The 24,353-nt window shown below is 59.4% G+C and overlaps 7 protein-coding genes across 7 annotated transcripts; 3 read left to right on the top strand and 4 right to left on the bottom strand.

Moving 5' to 3' along the window:
- Positions 1–693: 693 nt before the first annotated feature.
- On the bottom strand, positions 694–2,658 carry GGS23DRAFT_612279 (uncharacterized protein; the record flags this gene model as incomplete). Its single annotated transcript, XM_051520477.1, has 2 exons — positions 694–2,444; positions 2,509–2,658. 2 exons carry the CDS (start codon positions 2,656–2,658, stop codon positions 891–893), a joined length of 1,704 nt encoding a protein of 567 aa, XP_051375888.1. The 3' UTR covers positions 694–890.
- A 462-nt stretch (positions 2,659–3,120) lies between these two features.
- GGS23DRAFT_547204 (uncharacterized protein) lies at positions 3,121–4,860 on the bottom strand. The gene is made up of 7 exons (XM_051515074.1): positions 4,753–4,860; positions 4,522–4,651; positions 4,346–4,439; positions 4,166–4,265; positions 4,085–4,098; positions 3,986–4,011; positions 3,121–3,914 (listed from the first exon to the last, which is right to left on the bottom strand). Exons 3-7 carry the CDS (start codon positions 4,399–4,401, stop codon positions 3,583–3,585), a joined length of 528 nt encoding a protein of 175 aa, XP_051375889.1. The 5' UTR covers positions 4,402–4,439; positions 4,522–4,651; positions 4,753–4,860; the 3' UTR covers positions 3,121–3,582.
- A 1,206-nt stretch (positions 4,861–6,066) lies between these two features.
- On the top strand, positions 6,067–9,781 carry GGS23DRAFT_592520 (DNase I-like protein; the record flags this gene model as incomplete). The annotated part of the gene is made up of 3 exons (XM_051517888.1): positions 6,067–6,108; positions 6,166–9,596; positions 9,670–9,781. 3 exons carry the CDS (start codon positions 6,067–6,069, stop codon positions 9,779–9,781), a joined length of 3,585 nt encoding a protein of 1,194 aa, XP_051375890.1.
- Positions 9,782–11,014: 1,233 nt separating this feature from the next.
- GGS23DRAFT_612285 (asparaginase-domain-containing protein) lies at positions 11,015–13,786 on the top strand. The gene is made up of 2 exons (XM_051520478.1): positions 11,015–11,501; positions 11,837–13,786. Exons 1-2 carry the CDS (start codon positions 11,312–11,314, stop codon positions 13,441–13,443), a joined length of 1,797 nt encoding a protein of 598 aa, XP_051375891.1. The 5' UTR covers positions 11,015–11,311; the 3' UTR covers positions 13,444–13,786.
- GGS23DRAFT_547213 (phosphatidylserine decarboxylase) lies at positions 13,316–15,916 on the bottom strand. Its single transcript, XM_051515075.1, has 2 exons — positions 15,245–15,916; positions 13,316–15,179 (listed from the first exon to the last, which is right to left on the bottom strand). Exons 1-2 carry the CDS (start codon positions 15,622–15,624, stop codon positions 13,973–13,975), a joined length of 1,587 nt encoding a protein of 528 aa, XP_051375892.1. The 5' UTR covers positions 15,625–15,916; the 3' UTR covers positions 13,316–13,972.
- Positions 15,917–16,675: 759 nt separating this feature from the next.
- GGS23DRAFT_165061 (uncharacterized protein) lies at positions 16,676–19,357 on the top strand. The gene is made up of 2 exons (XM_051511485.1): positions 16,676–17,036; positions 17,106–19,357. The coding sequence occupies exons 1-2, from the start codon at positions 16,767–16,769 to the stop codon at positions 19,182–19,184; spliced, it is 2,349 nt and encodes a 782-aa protein (XP_051375893.1). The 5' UTR covers positions 16,676–16,766; the 3' UTR covers positions 19,185–19,357.
- Positions 19,358–19,872: 515 nt separating this feature from the next.
- Positions 19,873–23,782, bottom strand: GGS23DRAFT_547218 (V-type ATPase). The gene is made up of 6 exons (XM_051515076.1): positions 22,598–23,782; positions 22,416–22,458; positions 22,293–22,314; positions 22,082–22,215; positions 20,445–22,009; positions 19,873–20,350 (listed from the first exon to the last, which is right to left on the bottom strand). Exons 1-6 carry the CDS (start codon positions 23,087–23,089, stop codon positions 20,294–20,296), a joined length of 2,313 nt encoding a protein of 770 aa, XP_051375894.1. The 5' UTR covers positions 23,090–23,782; the 3' UTR covers positions 19,873–20,293.
- Between the last annotated feature and the right edge of the window lie 571 nt (positions 23,783–24,353).

Here is a 24,353-nt window from a genome sequence, read left to right on the forward strand (position 1 = left end):
GCACGTAGATAGACAATTTTGTTTCGCTCCGGGATCTCCCGCGAGAGAGAGAGGAAGAGAGAGAGGAGGGGAGGGGGGGCAGAAGCTCCTCTCATGTACCTCCTGTTTAAAAGAGGGAGGTGAATGAAAAACAAAGTAATGAGAGGAAAGATATACCTTGATACCAGATGACACGATTCCGATACGCCGAGGGGGGGTGAAGCAGCTGGGAAGAAGCAAAAATGAGAGAAGAATGGGTAGAAACGAATGAGATAGAAACGAAGCAATACGTAATATTTAGTCCGCGTGTTTTTTCCCCCTTCTTCTTCCCCCTTCTCCTCCTCCTCTTCTCCACCCCCTCCCACCCCTTCCGTTCTCCATCTCTCGCACGTAAGCACGTATCCGCGCAACGTATATATGTATATACGTGCCTAGGTAATACGGCACGTCGCTCACGTCAGAAGACGACGGGCTTCCGGGCCGGCGGCGACGGAGCTGCGTGGGCGCGTTCGCGGTAGGGGCTACGGGTGCGCGAGACGACGGGAGCGCGAGGCAGAGCCAGGCGAGCAGGACACGCGAATCGTCGAGCGAAGTTTAGCTAGCTAGCTGGCTACCTATCTAAGCAGACGGGGAGGTATCTAGAGGGAAAGCAGACAGGCAGACAGGCAGGCAGGCCCGCTGTGCGGATATATAGGCAGCGAGGGTGCGAGGGCGCGGCAAGGCTATACTCGTCGATATGCCCGGCAGCCTTCCCCCTCGCTGCGACTTCTCTGTAGAGTAGCACAAGGACGCCTTACGTTCCCGTTGTATACTTTCCCTCACCCCTTCGGCTTCACGTCGGAAGTGAAAAGGCCCTGTCTCTCCCCCTTCCCTGTATATAAAAAAAACAAAACAAAGTCGTAACGGACGAATCACCGGCCCCGACCTCGGTGCTGGTGATAATCCCAACCCCCGCGATGGCCGTGACCGTGATATTCTCCCCTCCCGCCCCGTCCGTACTGCTGCGGGGGCACCGGCGGCGGAGGCGGCGGGGCCGGCCACCCGCCCATCGCTGGCATACCCTGGAGCCACGTCGGTGGCATGCCGCCGATTGGTGGTGGTGGTGGCGGCGGAGGGTGCGGCAGCCACTGGCCTTGGAAGTTCGGAGGTAGAGGTGGAGGTACGATGAACTGGCTAAAGTCCGGCGGTAGCGGGAAAGAGTGCGGTTGCGGAAAAGGCGCGGGGTTCTGGTACTGGGGGTTTTGTGGTGGCGGCGGCGGCGGCGGTGGCGGCGACGTCCGGCCTGGAAAGCCGGTTTGCTTGCCGTTCGGGTTAGCGTAGTGATGGGGGGGATCGTAGGGTCGCGGGGGAGGCAGCGAGCTCCGTCCTTGGGACTGCGAGAGCGATCTGTCAGGCCGCCGGTCCCTCGAGGGCGAGGGCGACCTCGAGCTGCTGTACGATCGGTCCCGGCGCCGCCCCCTGCTGCTATAGCCCCGCCGGCGATCCCGACTCCCGCTTCTGCTCGAGTCCCGGGAGCCGGAAACTCTCTGCCGTTTGAAGGCCGGCCGCGACGGGCTCCGAGACGAACTTCGAGAGCGCGAGCGCGAAGTGCTCCGGCTACGACCACGGCCAGGGCTACGGCGTTTGCCCGCCCTAGCCTTCTCGCGTCGCTGTTTCATCTTCTCGCAGAAGGCGCGAGACCATCCGTAATAGGTTTCTCCGTCGATAACCTCCCCGGTGATTTCGTCAATCGTGATCCGCTGTCCGAGCTGATTGATGCTCTCGGCGGGCCGGTCGATTTCGCGCGCGTCCTTATTGTAGATGCGGTCCACGTCAGCTAGCAAGGCTCGCACGGCTCTGACGAGATCCTTATCCGCAGGTCCCACGGTAAGCTGTAGTGGCTTGATCATATCCGGGTTTATAGGCCTCGTGGAGTTGGGCTCGAGGGCAGAGAGCCAATTCGCCGCAGGCAAATCGTACCACGACGCGGTCGCGTCGCCGTGCATAGCCGGCATGATGAATGGAGCCTCTCTCGCGGATTTCGTGCCCGTAGCCGGAGCGCCGGCAGCCACGGCATCGGGTTTGGGTTCCGAATTGGGCGCCTCCTGGATGGTGGTCTGTAGCTTCTGGAAAAAGGCTTGCGTGAAATAACCGTTCTCGTTCCACAGGTCTACGAGTTCGTCGATCTTCTTGGCGTGCTTCGGGGAGTTCGGAAAAGCCGCGGCGGCCCGGACGAGGCCGAGTATGGCTGGTTCGAGCTTCTCGGCGAAGCTCGAGTCCCGGTCCCGGACGTGGACGTGGTAGAGCACATCGTTGAGAAGATAGAGCGTGTGAAGTCGTTTCCGTTTTGAGGAGGGCTCGCGGGCTTGTCTGCTGGCGGCAATATCCAGGGAGTAGGAGTTGGCCAAGGCTATGAGATACTTCCCCAGGGCGGCGATCCTAGCGGGGGACGGGACCAAATTCTTCAATATCCACTGCTTGCATTTCTACGCGACGACCGTTTAGCCGTGGCACAAGATACCAAGTTTCAAAAGATTGTGTTGCTCAAACCTGAACATTGGGCGGGGTGCATCGCGAGATGGTCGCGTCGAGCAGCTGGAGAAACTCGTCGATCTCGGGGCGCGAGCAGGGGGTCGGGTCCGGACGAAGGAGAACAGCAGAGAAGGAAACCCTCGCGATTGCGAGCTGCGGAGATGCCATGGTGATGAGATAGCGGCAGCGACAGGGCCGTGGGAGCGCATGCTCTTGAATTAGGAGGGTTGCGAACCACCAGGAGGTAGGAAAAGGGTAGGAAGTTAGGTATGTGAAATGAGGAAGACGAGCAGAGGCGCCCGGCTCGGCGCAGGTTTCCCTTCATTGCGTTAGGTTAGGTACCTACCTCCTCTCCGCTAGGGTGCTCTTAGGTACATAGAGGCTACTTAGGATCTGTGCCTGGTCCTGGAGGTACTTAGGGCACTGCTTTTTACGACAGAGTTGTGTTATGGAAAGAGGTACCTACCTAATGTAAGTACCCGTAATGTACCTAATGTAGGTACCTAACGTAGGTAGGAGATGAGCTAAACAACGAAGACTACCAAGTAGCGCTGTTAGGAATCGAACCTGTCCTTCGTAAAGTAACCTACTGATCTGTCGGTAAAACCGAGGACAAATCTGGGTCCTAAGTACCTGTAGGTACCTGGCGTGTGCTGGAGTTCTGCTCAAGTCCGGTGGGGCCAAATCGGGAAAGATGGCTGCCATTGTGAGCCGCCGATCAAGGGCATTGACGAGACCCCCTCCACAGCTTCATCCCTCTGCCAATCTTGGCCGTGTCGCAGACATTTTGAGGGCACATTATAGTCACCAGCTCCGATGTTGCTAGCCTGGTGAAAGTCCATGGTCTCCATGCCTGTGAGGTTTCAGCAGCTAGGCGTGCGCGGCATGCACCCATCTGTTATGTCATGGCACTTGGCATCAACCCGACAGCACAGAACCTATTATTACTCTAGTAGCGACAACTTACAACCACCTCCCCGGAGTAGAGTATGTATACTGATCAAAATGTTTTGGCGCAGAAACTTCTATACATGGAATTCTGATAATGGTCTCGTCATTGGGCCGAGATGGGCCCCGCCGTATCTACCATGACTAGGAGAAGCGATCGCCTTTTGGACTCTTAAACGGGGTACTGCTTTCGTACTTGCTCTTTTCTATTACTTGCTGTCCTTCTGTGGCGGGGGCATGCCTGGTCGGAGCGGGATCTCTGCTCGCCTCTTGACTTGGTGAGCCGGCGGTATCGGTTCGGGCTGGCGCTCCATTGCCATTGCCGTTCGCGGTCGCTGCGGATACGGGCTTGTCGGGAGGGTTGCTCGGATATTCGAGAGTGTCGATCACCTGCTTCCTTCGCCGGCTTTCCTCCAGGCGCGCAGCTCTGTCGGCATTGATGCTCTTCTTCGCAAAGTAGTACGCTCCGGCACCGGCTACACAGATTGCACTTGTTAGCGCCCAGCGGACGAGTTCGCGACGCGCAGACCAGAAAGCGGACGCATACCTAGACAGAGGGAGCCCCAGCCGAACCTTGGAAAGGGCAGCGGCAGTTAGCAACGCGATCGATTGGGTGGCGCGTCATTGGCGGTGAATCAGCACCTACCAGAACGATTTGGCCTGGGAAGGAGAGGGGCAAGTTAGTAGTATTCGACACTGGCGACACTCTGTGCGGTGGAACACATACCGTATTCATCTTGGGCACTGAGCCGTCGCTTGTAAGTTGGACAATGAGAGCGCGGACGGCGATGCGAGGGAGACGGTGTAGCTGCGTTGCAGTGGAAAAGCTTCAAAGAAAAATTAAGAAAAAAAAAATGATGAAGACGGGGAAAACGATCGAAAAATCGACGCAAGTTTAGGTACCTACAGGTTGCATATGCCCGGATTGGTCCCATTCTCGTCAGCGACTTCGCACTTTAGCATTACCTACGTCCTGTCCAGGAAGGTGAGGTACTCGGCTGCTAGTACATTAGGTTAGGTTGGAGGTGGATAGGTACAGGTAGATAGAGGTAGGTACCTAAAGCACCTAAGGTGGGGACTTACAGGCTCTATTTTTAGGCACGTTTGCCTCCGTAACCACTGACGAGTCTGATGTATAATGTGTACGAGGCCTACCAGGAGACGAGCTAAATAGGTAACGGAGACTACCAAGTAGCGCTGTTGGGAATCGAACCTATCCTCCATTAAGTAACCGATTGATCTCCAGGGAGAGATGTGTGTAGGGTACATGCTGCACATCACAGCCTTAGGTGAGATGTAATGTACTCTACCTACCTTTGATGTCTACTCGGGTACGAGACCGGGGGGGATTCAACTACATAGGCTGTACCCGGCGCCGGCCGGTAGGCGTTGTCGATGTTAGGATGGTTGTCACAGACAATCCCGGGAGTTGAGTTCTGGGTTCCCCGTCTTTCCGCCGCCTCTCTCGAGATTGCCAATTGCCATTCCGCGCCTGCGCCTGGCGATAACGTGCCTCAGCCAAGTACACGGTATTCCCGTACACATCCCGTACACATTACGTACCTCCACCTACCTGCTTTACCTGCCTTCCATCTACTTGTACGCAGGTACACCCACGTGTACCTAACAGATAAGGCACCTAACCCAGGGGGTGTGTGTACTGAAGCCCGGCGCAATCTCCACGCCGTGTCGCATCGAACCTTTTCGAACGACTAGTGAATCTCATACCGGCACGGTCCCCTACTTTCGATGGGTACCTACCTAGGTAGGTACCTATCTCGTACGTGCACGCCCAATGTGGGTGGGATGCCCACACGTACCTGTACCTCACGCCTCACGTACCGCCCGGAATGACGCGTGTGGTGTACATGCGAAGCCATACCCACGAGCACTCGGGCGTGTAGGCGATGATTCAAGTCCTCAGGTACACACACTTCAGGTAGCCCTTCCGCCGCTCATCGCTTCCGGCCGACACGCGGGCCAGCGCCAAGTCACGGCCCTGTATTCCTTTTGCTCTCTCCGTGTTACCGACTGGCCGTTTCGCATATTACCTTAACCCGTCGCCGGTCTCCAGGGCAGGTGGGAAATCCCCAACCCGAGACCAAATCAAATCAAAAACCGCCTGCAGACCCGTCTTTCATTTCCAAGACTCGGGAACCAAACCCAGACCAGCCGCCCCAATAGCAACTTACATACCAGCATAGTCGCGTTACGCCCGCTCATTTACGCCCTCTCTCCCTCTCCCTCTGTCTCTCCTTTTTCCTCCCTCTCCCTCCGAGTATGGTACACAAAGGGTCGGAACATGACTACGATCGACAGCCCCGGCCGACCATTGATAACGACAGCATCGAGTCTGACAGCATTGCCTAGGTCATATTACCGCAGCGGCGAAGCCCCAGCCCCAGCGCCCACGTGCCTCTACGTCTTATCCCGCCGTCACACTCGCTAGACTGGAACAAACGCGACCGAAACCTCCTCACCCACCACCTGTGCCGTCGAATTTGCCAACCCGAAGACCTGCTGGATTTGCTGTTGGATGATTTCGAGGGTCCCGACTCGAAGTTAGTAATGCCGTCGAAGCAGGAGGGTCGGCATATCGTAGGCTTATAGACGCAGCCTCTCCTCGCCATGGAGTCCCACGGCCAAGATGGGCCTGACGGCTCGTCCCTAGTAGGGTCCCCTCCCTTCGCGAGCGTGGGCTAAATTATATGCTGATGGGCCCTGCAGAAACCAGTCTCGTCCTTGAGATCCCATTTCGAGAATATGACCAAGTCCAAAGACGGCCTCAAGGATAGTCCGGCTCCTGCCCCTCCTACGCGCAATCAGTCGCCGTCTTCGATACCGCCCCCGGTCCCGGACACGAGACCCAGCCGGACTGTGAATGTGCCGCAGGAGAATGGGTGGGCAAAGCAGCCGAAGGACGTGGCGAATTCCTCGGCGCCCCGGTTACAAAACCCCGGCGACGCCGGTCCGGGGTATCGCTCCTCCGTACACATCATCGCCCCTCCGCCGCTGAGCCCCAGACCTATCAAGCCTCCGGCTGTCCTAGTCGAGCCGCCACAGTCGCCCCCGAAGCCGAGACCATTCTCTATGCTGCAGAGCGACACCACGGCTCGCCTGAATCCCGATATCTCGAAAACTCCCACTACGCCGACCGCACCTTCACCTCGATCCTTCAAGATGCCTACTCGGCCAAATACCCCGATAGTCGAACCCGGCCGAGCCCCCAGGCCCCCGGTTGTCTCCCAGCCACCCTCGCCGCCACCGCCGCGAAGATCTGCAGAGCTGCGGAGAGAACGCGAGGCCAGGGCTTCGCCTCCGATCCCGCCACCGATAAACCGCGCCGAGAAACCTGCCAATCGCCTGTCGAGACTGATGGGCAATGCCCCTAAGCTGGAGATGAGTCCTCAGGTTCCAGACCGACGTTCGCCGTTCAACAGCCCCCCTACTACTGCTAGCAGCCCCGAGATCGAAGAGCCTCCCCTAGTACCGAACCGACCCGCACGTCCACTTTCCCAAAAGGTGCCGCCAAGGGTTATACCGATAACCTTCGATCCTCCTCCCGTGCATCTTACTATTGCGAATATAAGGCGGGACCAGGAGGCCAATGGGATCGCCAGAACACCTATCGCAACTCAATTCTCCGACGACCGATCCGCACCCGCCCTCCCCGCTCGGCCACAGACGGTTCCAGACCCGGCGTCCGCGCGTGCCCCAGCGAACGCGCCCCTGAAGCCGCCGCCTCGGCCCCCGCGACCTACCGTGGCAACCGTTAGCCCAAGCGTAGACGCCCCCGTGTCTTCCCAGGCCGCGCGTGCTGTCTCGACTCCAACTACGCAATTTGCGCCGCCTCCGTCGCGGACTCACGGAAGATCCCTGACTGTGGACAAGGGCGCCGAAAAGATCCCGGCCGACGGCCATGAACCTTCGAGGAGGCCTGCCGCAAGTCATCCAAACGGCCACCCTTCCGATTCCCCAGTTTCGGGCACTACAAGCCACACAGAAATCATAACACAATTCCCCGATTCGGCGAAAATAAATCGCCGACCGCCTGTCATAAAGCAAGGCGCACACGAAATCAATACCAAATACGATACGAGGGTATTCGACGTTTGTGGACAGTACGTGTGCACCGCCGGCCAGTTCACTCGGGTCTGGAGTCTACTCGATGGCGAGCAGGTCGTGAGCTTTGCTCACGGCGAAGGGGTTCGGGCCACCGCGGTATCATTTAAGCCCACTCTCGACATCCAGGATGAGGGAATGCGCCTTTGGATCGGTAACAACGTCGGCGAGCTCGTAGAAGCCGACGTCGGGACCCAAAGCATAGTCGGTAACAAGACGAACGCCCACGGCCGAAATGAAATAATCAAGATCTACAGGTATTACAACGAGATGTGGTCCCTGGATGATGGGGGTACTCTGCATGTCTGGGGACCGGACGACGAAGGAATTCCCAACTTGGCCATCAACCCTCACCAGACCTACAGGCTGCCTAAGGGGCACACCTTTTCGATAATAGTCGACGGAGAGTTGTGGCATGCGACCGGGAAGGAGATCCGCATATTCGCGCCTACCGCCAACGGCCGAAATCAAGTACAAGTCCTCATGAGACCTCTCGTCGCGGAGGGAGCAGGCGAAGTAACGTCTGGCGCTCTCCTCAAATCGCAGCCTGGCAAGGTGTTCTTTGGTCACAACGACGGCAAAGTGAGCATCTACTCCCAAAAGGATTTCGCATGCCTCAGCGTGCTTAACGTCAGCACCTACAAGATCAACTCTCTAGTCGGCGTAGGGGGGCGTATGTGGGCCGCCTACAACACTGGCAAGATTTGCGTCTACGACGTTTCCGAGTCACCCTGGGTCGTCAAGAAGGACTGGCAAGCTCATAGCAACCCGGTTGTCAAGCTCGTTGCCGACCCGGCGAGCTTCTATAAGCTGGATCGATCTCAGGTAGTGTCTCTCGGAGCCGACAATACGGTCAGATCGTGGGATGGGCTATTGCAAGACGACTTCCTAGAAACCGAGATGAAAACCCTCGACAAGCAATATTGCCAATTCGAGGACATAAAACTGTTGGCGATGACGTGGAATGCCGGGGCATCGACCCCCAACAGTCTCAGATATTCCGACTCCGACGCCATGTTTATGCAAAATCTGCTGCAGTCGAGCGATTCTCCGGACATTCTCGTCTTCGGATTCCAGGAGTTGGTGGATCTGGAGGATAAAACCGCTACGGCGAAGCGCTTCTTCAAACCGAAGAAGAAAGATGCGACGGACCAAGAGCGGATGAGCCATCAGTACCGAGATTGGAGGGACTTCCTCGTTCGGTGCCTCGACGACTTCTTGCCCAGTTCCCTATATCACCTACTGCAAACCACGACGCTCGTTGGACTCTTCACCTGCATATTTGTGAAATCGACGCTCCGCGATCGTATACGAAATCTCGGCAGCGCCGAGATCAAACGTGGGATGGGGGGCTTGCACGGGAATAAAGGCGCCATCGTCGTGCGGTTCATGGTGGACGACACCTCGCTCTGCTTCATCAATTGCCATCTCGCGGCCGGCCAGTCGCAAGCCAATCACCGACATAACGATATCGCCGCCATCATGGAAAGCGCCCTCCTTCCCGGGGAACGCGACCCTAGCGTTCGTATCGACAGCTACGTCGGCGGCGGCGACGGGACCATGGTGCTCGATCACGAGCTCTGCCTGCTAAACGGCGATCTCAACTACCGTATCGACACCATGTCGCGGGATACGGTCGTGATCGCGGTGAAGCAGAACAATCTCGCCAAGCTCCTCGAGCGAGATCAGCTCCTCGTCGCCCGTCGGAGGAATCCGGCATTCAAACTTCGGGCTTTCGAGGAGATGCCGATCGAGTTCGCGCCGACGTACAAGTACGACGTAGGGACGGATACGTACGACAGCAGCGAGAAGAAGCGTTCTCCCGCCTGGTGCGACCGCCTCCTCCACCGGGGTTCTGGCAGGATCCGGCAACTTGACTACAGGCGACACGAGGTGCGGGTATCAGACCACCGACCCGTGACCGGCCAGTTCAAGTTTACGGTCAAGACCATCTCGCCTCAGAAACGAACGTTGGCTTGGGCGGACTGCCAGCAACGTTTCGAGGACCTCAGGGGGAAGGAGGCGAGCGAGGAGATGTGAGTGTGCCCTTCCTCTTCACGCGGATCTCTCTATACATGCCATAGACTATAAGTGCTGACTTGAGAAAAGGCTTAACTACCTCACCAAATTTATCGGATTTGATATGGAAACGAGTACGGAGCTGTTGCAAGAGAAAGCAGCCAGGAGGGACCACAGGAGTCCAAGCCGACTTAACGAATAGAGTAGAGAAGCGCCGAGGCCGACTCTACATCCTGCTGGGCAGACACGAGGAGAGGAGGGCCGGGTACATAGGCTCGGGAGATGCCAGTGAGGCAATCGAAGCGGAAGATAAGGTCAGCGCAACTGGTTACGAGGTTCGGGAACGACGAAGTTGAAAAGGAAAAAGAAAAAAATTAGATCCGCCAAGGAAGGCGAACGACTCCGACGTCGAGGTATTTGATGTCAAAATTTCACGAGGATCTCGTCGCGAAGCGAGCGACGAGGACGAAGGCACAGCCATAGAGAACCGGAATAAATAATGAAACCCTCTAGAATAGTAGACGCATATTGGTGGTCGGACGGTGTGGCGGCTCGGACGGATTGCTGTATTCGTTTCGGTGTTGACAGAATCATTTCAAGCTGAGGCGCCGCGGATTTTCGTCACCGGATGCCGTCTTGATTGGGCGGAGAACCGGCGAAGGAAGGGAATAAGGGGCCAGAGGTAAGAGGGGTGTAATGAAGTAGGTAGGTTAGGTAGGCATCCATAATTAGGAAAAAACCCCTCGCCCTCGTCCACGCCTCTCTCTGCTAACCGTTGGTAGGGGCTGGCTGCGTCTAACAATGACCGGTAATAGGCAGCAGATAAGAGACAACGGACAACAAACAGACAGACAGAGCCACCAGTATAGCACCAGTATAACCTACACATATATAGTTTTACATGGATATAATTACATACCGCACACACACACACCACACACACACACACACACACACACACCACACACACACACAGAGTACCTACGACATAGGCAACGAGAAGAAAGGATCCTCTTAACCAACCAGCCCCCTTTAGCCCTTTTTCCCCTTGTTTTTTTTTTTTCCTTCACATGCCCGGTCCCTATACAAGCTAGTTCACGGCGAAAGTGGAGTCTGGAGGCTTTTTCTCTAACGTAAGAGTTGGTGTAGGAACGCCCACGACCGGATGCCGGCCGGGCCTAGCCATTTTCGCCCGCATCCTCTCTTATATATTTGTACGTCCCACCGTACTCCCTCTCGTCGGCGAAAATCTCCGGTACAGCATAGAGAACAAACCCGAAAAAAAAAAGGCATTTCGGGTGCTTCTTCGTCTACTCGGGGAACAATTGACCAACGAAACGGAGCGTACGCGGATCTGTGCATGCGCTGCTGAAGGCTGTAGTGATCGGTGCGGGACTTACACCCACCTACAAACCTCACCACACCGCGCGACTTATACAGAGGAACCGTGATAGAGTGAAGCGGGAGACGAGGATGGGCTACAACTTCCCAAGACTTTAATACACGGGCAACCAATTCCTCATTCTTATATTCATTCTTCTCCTTGCTGCCTACCCGGCTGAGAGTGAAAAGAGAGAGACCTCACAACCGGCTGCTTACCTAACCTACTGTCCTACATATCCACCCACCTTACCTGAAGCCATCTTCCTCCTCCTTCCGTCCTCCCCATTCGTCTCCTCTACCTCTCTCTCAACAGGGACATAAAAATTTCTCGAATATCGCCGGCGAGACCATGGGGGCATTCGTGGCAGTCGACAGCGCCGGCGCCGAGCCGTCCACGTACCCTGAGTCGCGAGTACTCATCATCATTACCGGCGGTACTATCTGCATGCGCCCGTCGGCCGGCGGCCTCGTCCCCGTCAATGGTTTCCTCGAGAATGCGATGGCGCCGCGGCCGTCGTTCAACGATATGTCAGAGAGAGGTATGTGTCTGCGTTCACGTGTGCTTTAGTTCCTTGTTACGGCGTGTGTATCGGCTTCGGCGGGCGGAGCTACAAAGCTACGGCGTGTTCGAGACGCCCGCGTATGCTATTCCGTATCTACACGGTGAGAGCAAAATATGGGAAACAAACGGGGATATTGGGGATAGTTGGGAGAGGTTGAGGGGAGTGGGAAAGGGGCGCCATGCCAACTCTTCTACGAAAAGCCAATGTACCTCTTCCGGAGATGTCGCTTGGCATAAAAACAGGCCCCTAAATCAACCGAAAAGGATCAACCGAAAAGATTATACGGCTAACGAAACCGCACATATATGCAGTCCCGTTGACCATTGTTAAAGACGGCACCAAGATCACCGTCGACAGCCTGCGGACCCCGCCGAGCTCGTACTCGCGGCACATCCGGTACGGGGCGCTCGAGTTCGCGCCGCTGCTGGACTCGTCGAGCATCAGCAGCGTCGGGTGGACCCAGATCGCGCGGGCGATCGCCGAGAACTACCACCTGTTCGACGGGTTCGTCGTGCTGCACGGGACCGACTCGCTCGCCTACTCGGCGTCGGCGCTCTCGTTCATGCTCGAGGACCTCGGAAAGCCCGTCGTGCTGACGGGGTCGCAGGCCTCCATCTTCGCGCTGCAGTCCGACGCCGTCGACAACCTGCTCGGCTCGCTCATCGTCGCCGGCACCTTCGTCATCCCCGAGGTCTGCCTCTTCTTTCACCACGCCCTCTTCCGCGGCAACCGCACCACTAAGGTCTCCGCCTCCGCCTTCGACGCCTTCGCCAGCCCCAACTGTCCCCCGCTCGCCCGCGTCACGAGCCTCGGCCTCGACGTCAACTGGGCCCTCGTCCGCCGCCCCACTCGCATCGCCTGCTTCCGCGTCACCCCGTACCTCGACACCGCGCGCGTCGCCTGCCTTCGCATCTTCCCCGGCATCCGCCCCGAGATGGTCGACGCTGTCCTGCGGCTGCCCGGCCTGCGCGGGCTCGTGCTCGAGACCTTCGGCATGGGCAACGCGCCCGAGGTCGGCAGCGGCGACGGCGACGGCGGCGACGGCGAGGGCAGCCTCGCGCGCGCTATCCGCGACGCCGTGGCCCACCGCGGCGTCGTCGTCGTCAACGTGAGCCAATGCACCAGCGGCGTCGTCTCGCCGCTGTATGCGCCGGGATTCGCGCTGGGCCGGGCCGGCGTCGTCTTCGGGCACGACCTCACGTCGGAGGCGGCCCTGACCAAGCTCTCGTACCTGCTGGCGCTCGCGGCCGAGGGCGCGCTGCCCAAGGCCAGCGCGCCCCCCGAGACCGACGCCGAGACCATCGGGCGCCTCATGAGCACCTCGCTGCGCGGCGAGCTGACGGAGCTCGCCCGCCCCTCCTTCACTCACCCCGCGGCCAGCGCGGCCGGGCTGCGCGGCGACGACGACGACGGCCGGAACAATAACGACGGCGCCGGCGCCGCGCGCCTCGGCAAGACGGAGGCCGCGTTCGCCGCCCTCGGGTACGCAATCGCGGCGGGGGACCTGGCGGCGGTGCGGGAGATGCTGGACAGCGAGGCGGCAGCAGGGGCCGATAACGGAAGCACGGTTCGGGGGGATGCAGGGGAGGCGGCGGTCGTGGTGCTGCCGGGAGCGGGAGCGCCGTCGCCGGCGCGGGGCGAGGAACCGGCAGCGGCGCCGCCTCCGCCGGCGGGCCTGCTGCGGGGGGCGGACTACATCGGCAACACGGCGGTGCACCTGGCGGCGATGGGGCCGGAGGTGGCGGTGCTCGAGGAGCTGCTGCGGCGCGGGGCGAGCGTGCACGCGCGCAACCGCGCCGACAACACGCCGCTGTACCTGGCAGAGCGCACCGCCGGCGGCGGCGGCGAGTGCGCGCGCCTGCTGCGCGAGGCGGGCGCGCTGCTGTGGGGGGAGGAGGAGGTCGCGGGGCGGAGGTGATGCGCACACACGCGCATATGTTGTGCTCATAGATAAATAGATATACATATATCGCCTATTCTCTCTTGCGCGCCAGACGGAGGAGGGAATGCGAAGGCGATAGGAAGAGAGGGGGAGGGCCGAACCCGAGCTGGGCTGGATAGGGCGCCATGGCATTTCTACGTAGAAGTTGCTCGCATGGGTGCGGGCGGGGGTATTCTTGTTCTTGTTCTTGTTCTTGTTCTTTTGCTTTCTTGCTCTTTTTCGCGCTCCTCGCTTTCGAGATAGAGATGGGTATAGAGGTGGGGAGAAGCGGTTCTGCGGTTGTACACAGAAAGTTATCGTACAGTAGCCGGCCTACCCGGCTCGCCGTTCCTCTCCGCGTCTGCCCGTGCGCGCGCCAGGCGTCCGTTGCTGCGTCGCTACTATACAAAAACGACTTGCTTTGCGCTGTCCTTAACCCGTATCCCCTCTGCCCTTTTGCAGTATTTCCTCCATGTTTCTGTAGGCATCATTACTTTTCTTTTCGTCACGCGTGAGCGCAGGCCCGTCACTCCTCGACCGCGCCCAGCGCCTGGCCCATCTTGATCTGCTGGCCGCGCTCGACGGCCCAGACGAAGCCGCCGCGGGCGCCGGGGTGGTCGGGGACGGGGGCCTCGAAGACGAGGACGACGGTGCTGCCGAGCTTGAAGCCGCCCATCTCGTCGCCGCGGCGGAGGGCGTAGCCGCCGAGGACGGGGCTGGCGGCGCGGTAGGTGGCCTCGGCGAAGCCGTGGTAGGGCTCGCCGCGGGCGGCGGCGTGCTCGGCGGCGCGGGCGGCGGCGGTGTCGGTGAGCAGCGAGTTGGTGCGCAGCTCGCGGTCGAAGTTGACGGCGATGGAGCCGACGTTGGTCGCGCCGACGGGCACGAAGCTGAAGAAGCCCCAGCGCCAGCGCCCCAGCAGCACCACGCGCTCGTTGAGCGTGAACAGCCCCGGCAGCGTGCGCTGCAGGTACGGCGACACCGAGTACAGCTCCCCCGCGAAGTGCCGCCGCCGCTCCACCACCCAGTTCGCCGGCGAGTGGAACCGGTGGTAGTCCCCCGGCGCCAGGTACACCACCGCGTAGTAGAGCGCTGTCCGCTCGTCCGGCGACAGCAGCGCGTACCACGGCTTCTCGCCGAGCGCCAGGTCGGCGCGCACCTCCGAGACCGCACCCGGGCTAGACGGGGCGGCGGCTTGGTCCACGAGCTTCTTGCCGCTCTCGTGCGGGTCGTCGGATCCCGAGAAGAAATCGGGCAGCGTGTAGGAGATGCCGTTTACGCGCGCGAACTCTTGGTGCGCCTTGACGAGCTCCTCGTGGTCGTCGGTCTTGGGGGGCGGGTGGCCGTGCGCCCCGTGCGTGTCGGACACGCTATGGGCGGGCGTATGCTTGCCGAGGAGGGCGTCGATGGTGTAGGTCATGCCCTTGACCTGCTCGATGTCGTTGCCCTCGATCCGGCCAAACTGCAGCACGCGGCCGTCGGCGGGCGAGAGCAGCGCGTTCGGGTTCGGATCCAGGGGCCGCGCGCCGGGCTTCAAGGTCCGGTAGAAGAAGGCGGAGAGGTTCGGGTACGCGTGCAGGTCCGGCTCGGAGACCTCGTTCAGGTTGACGCCGAAGATGAAGGAGTACAGCTTGAAGCCGGGGACCCGCAGGTAGTACGGGATGGTCAGCTCGTTGAACCGGCCCCACAGCCGCGATATCGCCTTCAGAGGCAGAGTCGACATCACCTGAACCTGCCTGCGAAAGGGAGAGAAGGTAGGTCAGTCAGTCAGCGATCGTGGATGACGGGCGCGATGCCATACCATGGGCCGTCGGGTCGGACTCGCGGCCGCCTCTTGGGAGAGGGCGCCTCGGCATCGCCCGCTTCCCTGTCGAGCCTCTCCTTCTCGCGCGACTGGGTCTTGTAGAGCTGGACGAGGCCTAGGAAGCCAATGCCCAAGCCCACGGGTATGGGATACCACTGGACCTTGGTGTTCCTCAATGCCGTCCGCAGCCTCGACCCGAAAGGCTCCTGCTGCCGCCGTTTGCCCGACGACCGGCGGAAGGCTTGTCGGGACGTGGATGCGAAGTGCCTCGACTGCCGCGTCGCAGCCGCGCGGGGCTGGCGGAGGGCAGACGGCAGCGGCGGGCGGCACAGCCTGGGCGAGAGCCCTGGGGCCGATACGGAGCACCGAGCTATCATTGGCACTTGAGTCCTTCGCGGCGGTCGAGCGATGTTCACGGAGCCATCTAGGTCGCAAAGGAATAGCGACGAGAGGAGGGTAGGCTACCAATTGCAGCGTTTCGCAAGACCGATCTGGGGGGTCAGGGTGCGGACACCGGCGTGTGTGTCCCTTAGGGGAGGTCAACGGGGCGTGACCGTTGACAGCAATGGCATTCGTCTCGTAGGCAATGGGACAACGGGGTTGTGGCTGAGGATATTCCGGACTGGAGTTTACGGTGATTCTACCTAATACTCCGATCCAGAGAAGGAGGGGAGTTTTTAGTGGGCTGTACCAGTCGCCAAGGTGACGCTGAGCCAGCGACCCAAGGGTAACACGGGTACCTAAAGCTGGCGTATTTCCTACGTACCTCTAGGTGCGTCAATACCTTAGCAAGTACCTAGGTAATGTAAGAGGAACCTCATAAGATGCCTAATGTGCAGAGGCCATTTGGATTTTCCATGTATACACGTAGAATATCTCTAACAGATACCTCCTAGGTAGGTACCTCCACCCAGGTACCCACACGTACTGCTCTCGGTGTATACCAGGGCCATGTCCATAAGTACCTGTAGGTACCTTACCTCCTAGAAGGTCTTACCTAAGCACCTATAACCAACCTGGACATCGGGACAGCTTGCAATCATCGTCTTCTCATCCTCCCTCACTTACTCTCTCTCTCTCTCTCTCGCCCTCCCACCATCCCGCCGTTGATATAGTAATGTCACCAAGAGACTAACTACCTGTACTTTCCCCCCCCCTTTTCCTGTTCTCCCCAGACCGCCTTTCCTTCTTCCTCTCTTCATTCCTCTGTTTCTTGCCTGGCCCTCACAGAGAGACCCTCTCCTGTCCCAGACCCGTACCAGATCCACACGCCCAGACACCAACACACGACACCCGACTAGGCTGCCCAGCGCAACATAACGTGTCTCTCGCCGCATCTCTGTAAATGGTCTCTCTGCTCGCCGGCCTGCCTGACATGCTTCCTCTCTCTCGGGTCGAGACCTAACTAGGCGAATGTGTCCCTACTTGTAACCCCCGTCCGCTTACCTGCACCCTGTTCGCTGGCGAGAGGGCCTCTCTCACTACCCCGTCCCCAGCGCCTCCTCTGTGGTTGGTCACCATGGCCTCCGATCCCTCCGATCCGGCCATCTCCCAGGCCCAGTCCGACTCGACCACCTTCAAGTTGCAAATAATATCGCCCTCAGTCGGTGTCCCCCAGCCGCTAGTCCTACACGGGCTCCCTTTCCACCTCACTGTCGGACAACTGAAGGAGCGCATCCGAAATGCCATCGCCACTAAACCCGCAGACCAGGCCCAGCGCCTCATCCACCGGGGCCGCCTCCTATCTCGCGACAACGAGACGATGGCGGATGTCTTTAGCGAGGAATCTGTATGTGTCCCCTTATTCCTTCTATTTGCGTGTGTAAAGGCGCCACTCTGACTCGCCCTCGTGGCACAGCTTCGCTCCGTAGACCACCAAGCCGTACATCTGGTTCTGCGAGATCTATCCGACAGCCGACCAGCGTCCACCCCGACTCTTCAACATGCCGCGAGCAACGGCGCATCGCCTGCTCCGGGCCAACAACCCGCCGGGTCCAATACACCTAATGCTCCTCCGCAACCACAGCCCCAACCGCACCCGCACCCGCATCCGCACCTTCACCACCACCATCACCACCAGCATTACAACGCTCCCTTGCAGCCTCATGCCCAAGTACGGATCACAATCCCTAACTACCCCGGATTTGCATTTGGCCCTCCCCAGGGCCCCGTTCCCGGAATGCCCGCTACGGGCCAACCGGTCCCTCCGCAGGCGCAGTACAACCCTTGGGCAAGAGCTATGAATGCAGGTCCACATATGGGGGGTCTGAACCAGCAGAACCAGAACTTCAGCCAGAGAGATCGCGTTCCGATGGGCCCACAGGGAGCGCCAGATGCGTCCCACGCCGCCACGAGAGGGGCCCCGGGGACGAGCACACCGGGGAGCGGAGTGTCGCCATTCCAACCAGATTCTACTCGGACTATGATCCGCGAGGGAATTGGGCCAAATGGCGCGCAGTGGCGCATCACGGTGAACGAATCCTTCGTCAACCCGCACCAGCGGCCGGGAAGGACCGCGTCGCCGTTGTCGACGGCTGACGGCACCGCTCCGTGGATCCCCCAGGCGAGACCCGCCCCATCCAATGGGACCCAGCTGTCCAACAACGATGTGCAGAGCATCCTACGGGCTGCCGATGCTAGCTCGGCTACGAGAGTCATGGCCGACGCCATGCGCAGAAATGCTAGTAGCTCCTCGCTGGCGAACCTCGCGAGCAGCCAAGCTCAGCATCCCATCCCGCCTGGCGTTACTACCCCGTCGATCCCGTCTCGGGCGGGTAGTGCCGCCGGTACTCCCGATCCATTCAGAGCATCGGGTCAGCCCAGAAGCTCTTCGGCGCCCCATGTTCAGGCACAATTTTCGCAGGCGACGCCGGAGGTATACATCTTGACGTCCCCGAGCGGTCCGCGTGCTCTACTCCTTAATACCCCCTTAGAGACGTATTTCAGCCCCCCAGGCCGGGCCATCAATCTTCCTCCGGGCATGCCATTCCCCCACACGCTCGCCGTGCCGCCAGCGTTCAACCTTGGTCGGCAATACGTAGCCCCCACACCGACTACTCAACTACACAACGCTCAGGCAGGAGGGGGTCAGATACCCAATGCCCAAGCTCACCATCCACCCCAACATCCGCAGCCGCAGGTCCAGCTACAGCATGGCCTTCCCCAGCCCCCCCAAGCTCCCCCTCAGCTAGGACACATTATGGCACGCGCGGATAATCCGCATGTGCAGGCGGTCCGGATTGCCCAGCTGTGGCCCCACGTATGGATGATCATTCGTCTAGGCCTTTTCATATGGTGGTTCACGTCGCCGACTTCTAGCTGGTCCCGTTGGGTCACCGTCATTTCTATCGCCGTCACCTTGTTCCTCATCAATACGGGGCTTCTGAACCCTATCGCCGAGCAATTTTGGGTTCCCCTCCGCCGGCACCTCGAGAGCCTGATACCCCTGGCCGACGGCCACCACCGTAACGCCCGACCTGCAAGAGCCGAGAACGGCCGAGGCGCCGCCGGCGACCCCGGACCTCAGAGGGAGCTAGATCCCGCAGACACGGCAGCTATGCTGGTTAGGCAGCGGCGTAACGCCAACGCGAACTGGCTGATGAACCAGGCCAGGCGGCTCGAGCGCGCTGGCATCTTGTTCCTCGCCAGCATCGCGCCCGGGGTCGCCGAGAGGCACATCGCGCAGATGGAGGCGGAGGTGCGCGCCGAGCGGAGACGACGAGAGGCCGAGGCCGAAGCTGCTGCCATTATTGCCGCCGAGGCGACTGCTGCCCAGCAGGAAGCCGCGGAACGAAGCGCCGAGGATGGTGGCGGCGGCGGCGGGTCTACTGCTACCCCTGCGACCAGGGAATCAGAGAGGCAGGACCAGGTGGCAGGAGACGAGAGGGAAGACAACGGGCGACTGCGAGCCGCGGCCGAGCCAGTCAATGTGCTCTGAATTTGGGACCGTCCTCGTACAAAATACGGTACTGAATCACATGCCCGCCTATGGGGGCACGCCATCGGGCCGTGAATAAACGAAAAAGGAGGGGTAGTGGATAGGGAGGGTGAGGGAGAAAGGGGGGGGGGGGGGCGAGGCTAAAGACGATTAACGTATGTACGAGTTATCGACAGTGTAGTAAGTGTTGGCGGCAGAGGTCGGACGCGAGAGATGCCGCGTTGGGTAGAGCTGGGCAGGCCAGGCCAGAGTAGGGTAGAGTAAGGCGGGGCGATGTCGGGCGCCAGCCGGCCAACCAGCCAGCCAGCCAACCCGCCAGCTCGCTCCCGAACGGATATGTATGTACCTATGCTATTTTGCACCCGAGTCGCCGGGAGTGAAGCCGGGAGAGGCGGCAGACAGCAACGGAGGAGAGGGGGCTCTCCCTGAGCCTGGAAGGGGGGCCTACCTTACATAACCAGCTCCACTGAAGAAATGGACCTGCGCCCTGATGCGTTTGGCGTGGTTGTGAGCGGTGCTGCGTGCTGCGACCTGAGGATGAAAAAATCCAGAGCAAGTAAGAGAGCCGAGGGGGCTCGGCGTAGTGCAGCGGCATACTTACGGGTGCCCGTGCCTGCGTACAAACTTGACCACGGGGAGATGTGTGGGGGATAAGGAGAGAGTCAAGACACGACGGCGATAGCGACGGTGAGGGTAAATCATGTGTGGTGATATATAAATACGCGCGGGCAGCAGTAGCGTTGTTCTTCTCTCCGCCACAGCCACCACACACACACATTCTCTCTCTCTCTCTCTATCCCCTTTCCGGCGCTCCCTCTGTTCGTCTGCGACCTCTCGACTCGGATCCGGAGAAGAGACCGAGCGAGGGGCCACCCATCATCTTCTCTCCCAACTCGTCCCTCTCGACTTGCTCCCGTCCCCGGTCTAGGCTATGTACATGCGCACGCGCAGACGCACACACACCCACACACACCCACACACACACTCTCTCTCTCTCTGTTTTCTCTCCAAATAGGGGTAAGTTCGATCAGCGGGGACTCGAAAAAAAAATAACAAAACGCCCAAGACGTGCTATATAGATCCGATACTTCCTTCGTTGTTCTCATCCTCTACTCGTCCACGACCGAGGCAAATTTGTCCAGCATAGTTTGCAGGATGGCTTCGTACTGCACATATCGTAATAGGTTAGCCCGCCCGTCATGGCATTGGTAGTCCGTATTACTAGGGTGGGGAAAGGGGGGTTTATAGAAATGCACGCACCTTCTTGCTGATAGCCTCCTGGCCCTCGCTGGGCAGCTCGAACTTGAGGCCGCGCAGCTGCGCCTGCAGGTCGCCGGTAGCCTCGCGGACCTTGGCCCAGCTCTGGCCCTGGGCGATCGCCTTCTGGGCCTCGTCGTGGAAGCCGACCATGAGCTTCATCATCCACTCCGTCTTCCACAACGGGCAGAACTGGTCGTAGTCCGAGTACCCGTTCTGCTGCAGGAAGTCCTCCTTCAGCAGCGTCGCCATGTCGAGCGTGATCTTGTCTGGGTCTGACAACGCCGACTTGCCCACCAGCTGCACCACCTGGTCCAGCTCCTCCGAGTCGGACAGCAGCTGCTTGATGCGGTCGCGCAGCCGCGGGAACTCGGGAAAGTCCTTCTCGTACCACTTGTCGAGCGTGTTCGTGTACTTGCTGTACGATACCGACGTGTTGATCGACGGGAAATGCTTCCGCTGGGCCAGCCTCTTGTCGAGACCCCAGAAGACTTGCACGATGCTTAGCGTCGAGCTCGTGACGGGATCCGAGAAATCACCACCGGGAGGACTGACGGCGCCGACGATACTGACGCTACCCTCGCGCGCGGGCGAGCCGAGGCAGACCGTCTTGCCCGCACGCTCGTAGAAACTGGCCAATTTGGCGCTGAGATAAGCCGGGAAGCCCTGGTCGGCAGGCATTTCACCGAGACGACCGGAAATCTCACGCAGGGCCTCGGCCCATCGCGACGACGAGTCGGCCATCATAGCCACGTTCATACCCTGGTCGCGGAAGTACTCGGCGACGGTGATGCCGGTGTAGATGGAAGCTTCTCGGGCGGCGACGGGCATGTTGGAAGTGTTGGCGATCAGGGTAGTTCGCTTCATGATGGGCTCCTTGCGGCCGTCGACGTCGATGGACAGCTCGGGGAAATCCTTCAAGACTTCGGCCATCTCGTTGCCGCGCTCGCCGCATCCGACGTAGACGATGACATCGCTGTTCGAGAATTTGGACACGGACTGGGAAATGACGGTCTTGCCGCACCCGAAGGCGCCGGGGATGGCGACGGTACCGCCCTGGACGCTGGGGAAGAGCGCGTCGAGGACGCGTTGGCCGACGATGAAGGGGTTGCTGGCGGACAACTTCTCGGTGGTCGGTCGCGGTACACGGACGGGCCAGGTCTGCATCATGCCGAACTCGGTCTTGGTGCCGTTGAACTCGACTTCGAGGATCTTCTCGTCGACTGTGTATTCGCCCTTGGGGGCGATTCTCGTGATGGTGCCGCGGGCTCGCGGCGGCAGCGAGATCTTGTGCACCTTGATGAAAGAATTTTCGAATACTGTTCCCCAGACGTCGCCGCCGGAAATGTGGTCGCCGACCTTCAGACTCGGAGTAAACTCCCACTTCTTGGTTCGGTCGAGCGCGGGGGCGGAGATGCCACGGGGGATGTAGATGCTCTGAGATTGGCGGGAGATGGTCTCGAGGGGTCGTTGGATGCCGTCGTAGATGTTGTTTAATAGGCCGGGGCCGAGCTCGACGGAGAGGGGTTTGCCGGTGCGGTGGACGGGGTCACCGACAGTGATGCCAGCTATATAGGTACAGCAGTGTCAGCTCGGATTTCTGCTACTGGCGGGAGGGAGTGAAGATCGTTAAGACGCACCGGTCTCCTCGTAGACCTGGATCGTGGCCTGGTCACCGCTAATCCTGATGACTTCGCCAACCAAGTTATCGTGGCCTACTTTGACGAGCTCGTACATAGCCACACCGATCATATCCTCGGCGACCACGACAGGACTGTTTCGAACGATTAGCCAGCCAATAAGGCGGGAGGATTCGTGCGGACACGGAGAGGCAGCGCGGCGTGTACGAACCCGGATACGGAGTAGATCTTGCCTAGACGCACGCATTCGGTGGTTAGCTACCAGGGGGGGTGGCACGCAGGTGGTTGGTAGGTGGGCAATGGGAGGGGGAGGGGATGGGGATGGGTTTCATACCGCTATTGAGATGGTCGCGGTCGCCATTGGTGGCGTTCGCCGACTAGAGAAGGGCCGGACGAGTTAGAGAGGCCGAGGTGGCAAAGGCGGGAAAGCAAGACGGGCGACTCTTCCGGGCGGACTGCCGTCTTCTCGCAGGCAGAAGCAGAGAGGCGTGGGGGCTGATGATGGGTACGGCTTACCGGTGCCATCTTGGGAGGCTGTTGTCGAGGAATGGGCTGCTCGGCAGCTAGAGAGATGGAGGGAACGGCTAGAGAGATAGAGGGGACGGAGAGGCGAGGCGACGCCGAGGGCAGGAGGAGGGGCGAGGGGAGGGATGAGGGCGAGGTGGTGGTGGTGGTGGTGGTGGAAGCTGGAGTAGCAGCCGGGGTTGCAGCTATAGCTGTGATTATGGATGTTGTAGTTGGAAAGTGACCAGTAGCTGTAGCGCTGGCTAAACTGGTGGTAATGGTGGTGGTGGTGGTGGCGCTGGTGCCAGCTGTCGCCTCGGCGGAGGAGCTGGCAGCGGTGGTGGTAGTGCTGTCGGCAGCTGGCGACGGCAGCGGGCTGGGCGGCAGCGAGGGCGTGCTGGGTCGACTCGAATGGGGACTTGGACTTTGGCCGTTCCCCCGTCGAAGCAGGTCCACCAGCGACGCCCGGCCCCGGAGCGTCGGGCGCGCGTTGAGGCCCAGCATGCAGACGAGCGCGCGTTACGCATTCGTTCCCTGGCTCGAGATCCAGCTGCCTCCGAGACCCGCACAGCACGTCACCGCCCGCTGCGAGTCGTGCGCGTCTTAGGGAATGCCGTCGTCGCTGTAGATGCGACAATACTACCGTGCGACTGCTTACGCTTACGCTTACGCTGCCGTGGGCTGCATAGAGGGCAGTCGGAATTATGTAGGTAGCTCGGCCAGTCAACGTATCGAAGACGCTCGAGGTGAAGATGGGAGTAGAGTGGAGGTGGTAGGCTAGGGAGGTACGCGTCCGTCTGCCTCTGCCCCTACGCGATCCGGATACCGCAGGGAGACAGGGAGAATATCCGGGCAGCAAAGCGTAGGAATTTGGTCGCGGCTGTCGCTCCCACGCCAACCCGGTTTATTTCTAATCAGCCACGGTTACCAAGTCCTTAATTAATGACGGCACGCGCCTCCGAGGCACCGAACACAGGTAAGCATTATGTGCAAGATCACCGCCTCCCTCGAATGCCTGTAATCCCGTCTCGGGTAACTCTCTCTAGGCACTAATAGGCTCCGGCTCCAGGTTCACCCAACTCTCCAACCCCATTCCGAGCATAATAGAATAAACATACCTACAGATAGGAGAGTGTATGTATGTATATATATATATATATATCTCTCTCTCTCTTTATTCCTTACCTCTCAAGTTGCATCATATAACCCCGGCTTCTCCGTCGTTGATATTGCTGCTGCTAGATCCATTTCCAGCAAATCACCCTCATTTCCACGTCTATTAACTCACCCAACTCATCCACAAAGGGGCATTGCAATACGAACGACAAACGTAATGCGTAGCCCCGTTTACCTCCGCCGGCCTAATATAGGTACCTAGATTACGAATACCATCCTCGTTGAAACACAAGCCTTCTAGTCCGGATGAGGCCCTCACCATTCCTTTCCACAGTAATAATAGTAGGCGCTTACACGCCATGCGTAACAAGGCGACTTTATTAATACTGCCTAGAGGGCCGCTCACCCTTCCTTGATTATCTCCGCGGCGTCAGTCTAGCAAGCTACCAAACCATGTCCAGGGCTGGATGCGAAACATCTCCACGCCCCGAGTATTCTTCCAGCATGTCCAAAAGATTCGCACCGATGCAACGGTGCAAACAAAGGTGAAGGCAGACATTACCTGTTTCCCCTATGTTAGAGCAAACAGGCAGCACAACCCACCACCACAGACTCGCAGCATTCAATAGCTCAAAACGACAAATATCAGTTA

This window comes from Durotheca rogersii, assembly GCF_024521655.1.
Source record: "Durotheca rogersii strain YMJ 92031201 chromosome Unknown GGS23scaffold_2, whole genome shotgun sequence".
Taxonomy (NCBI): Eukaryota; Fungi; Ascomycota; class Sordariomycetes; order Xylariales; family Xylariaceae; genus Durotheca; species Durotheca rogersii.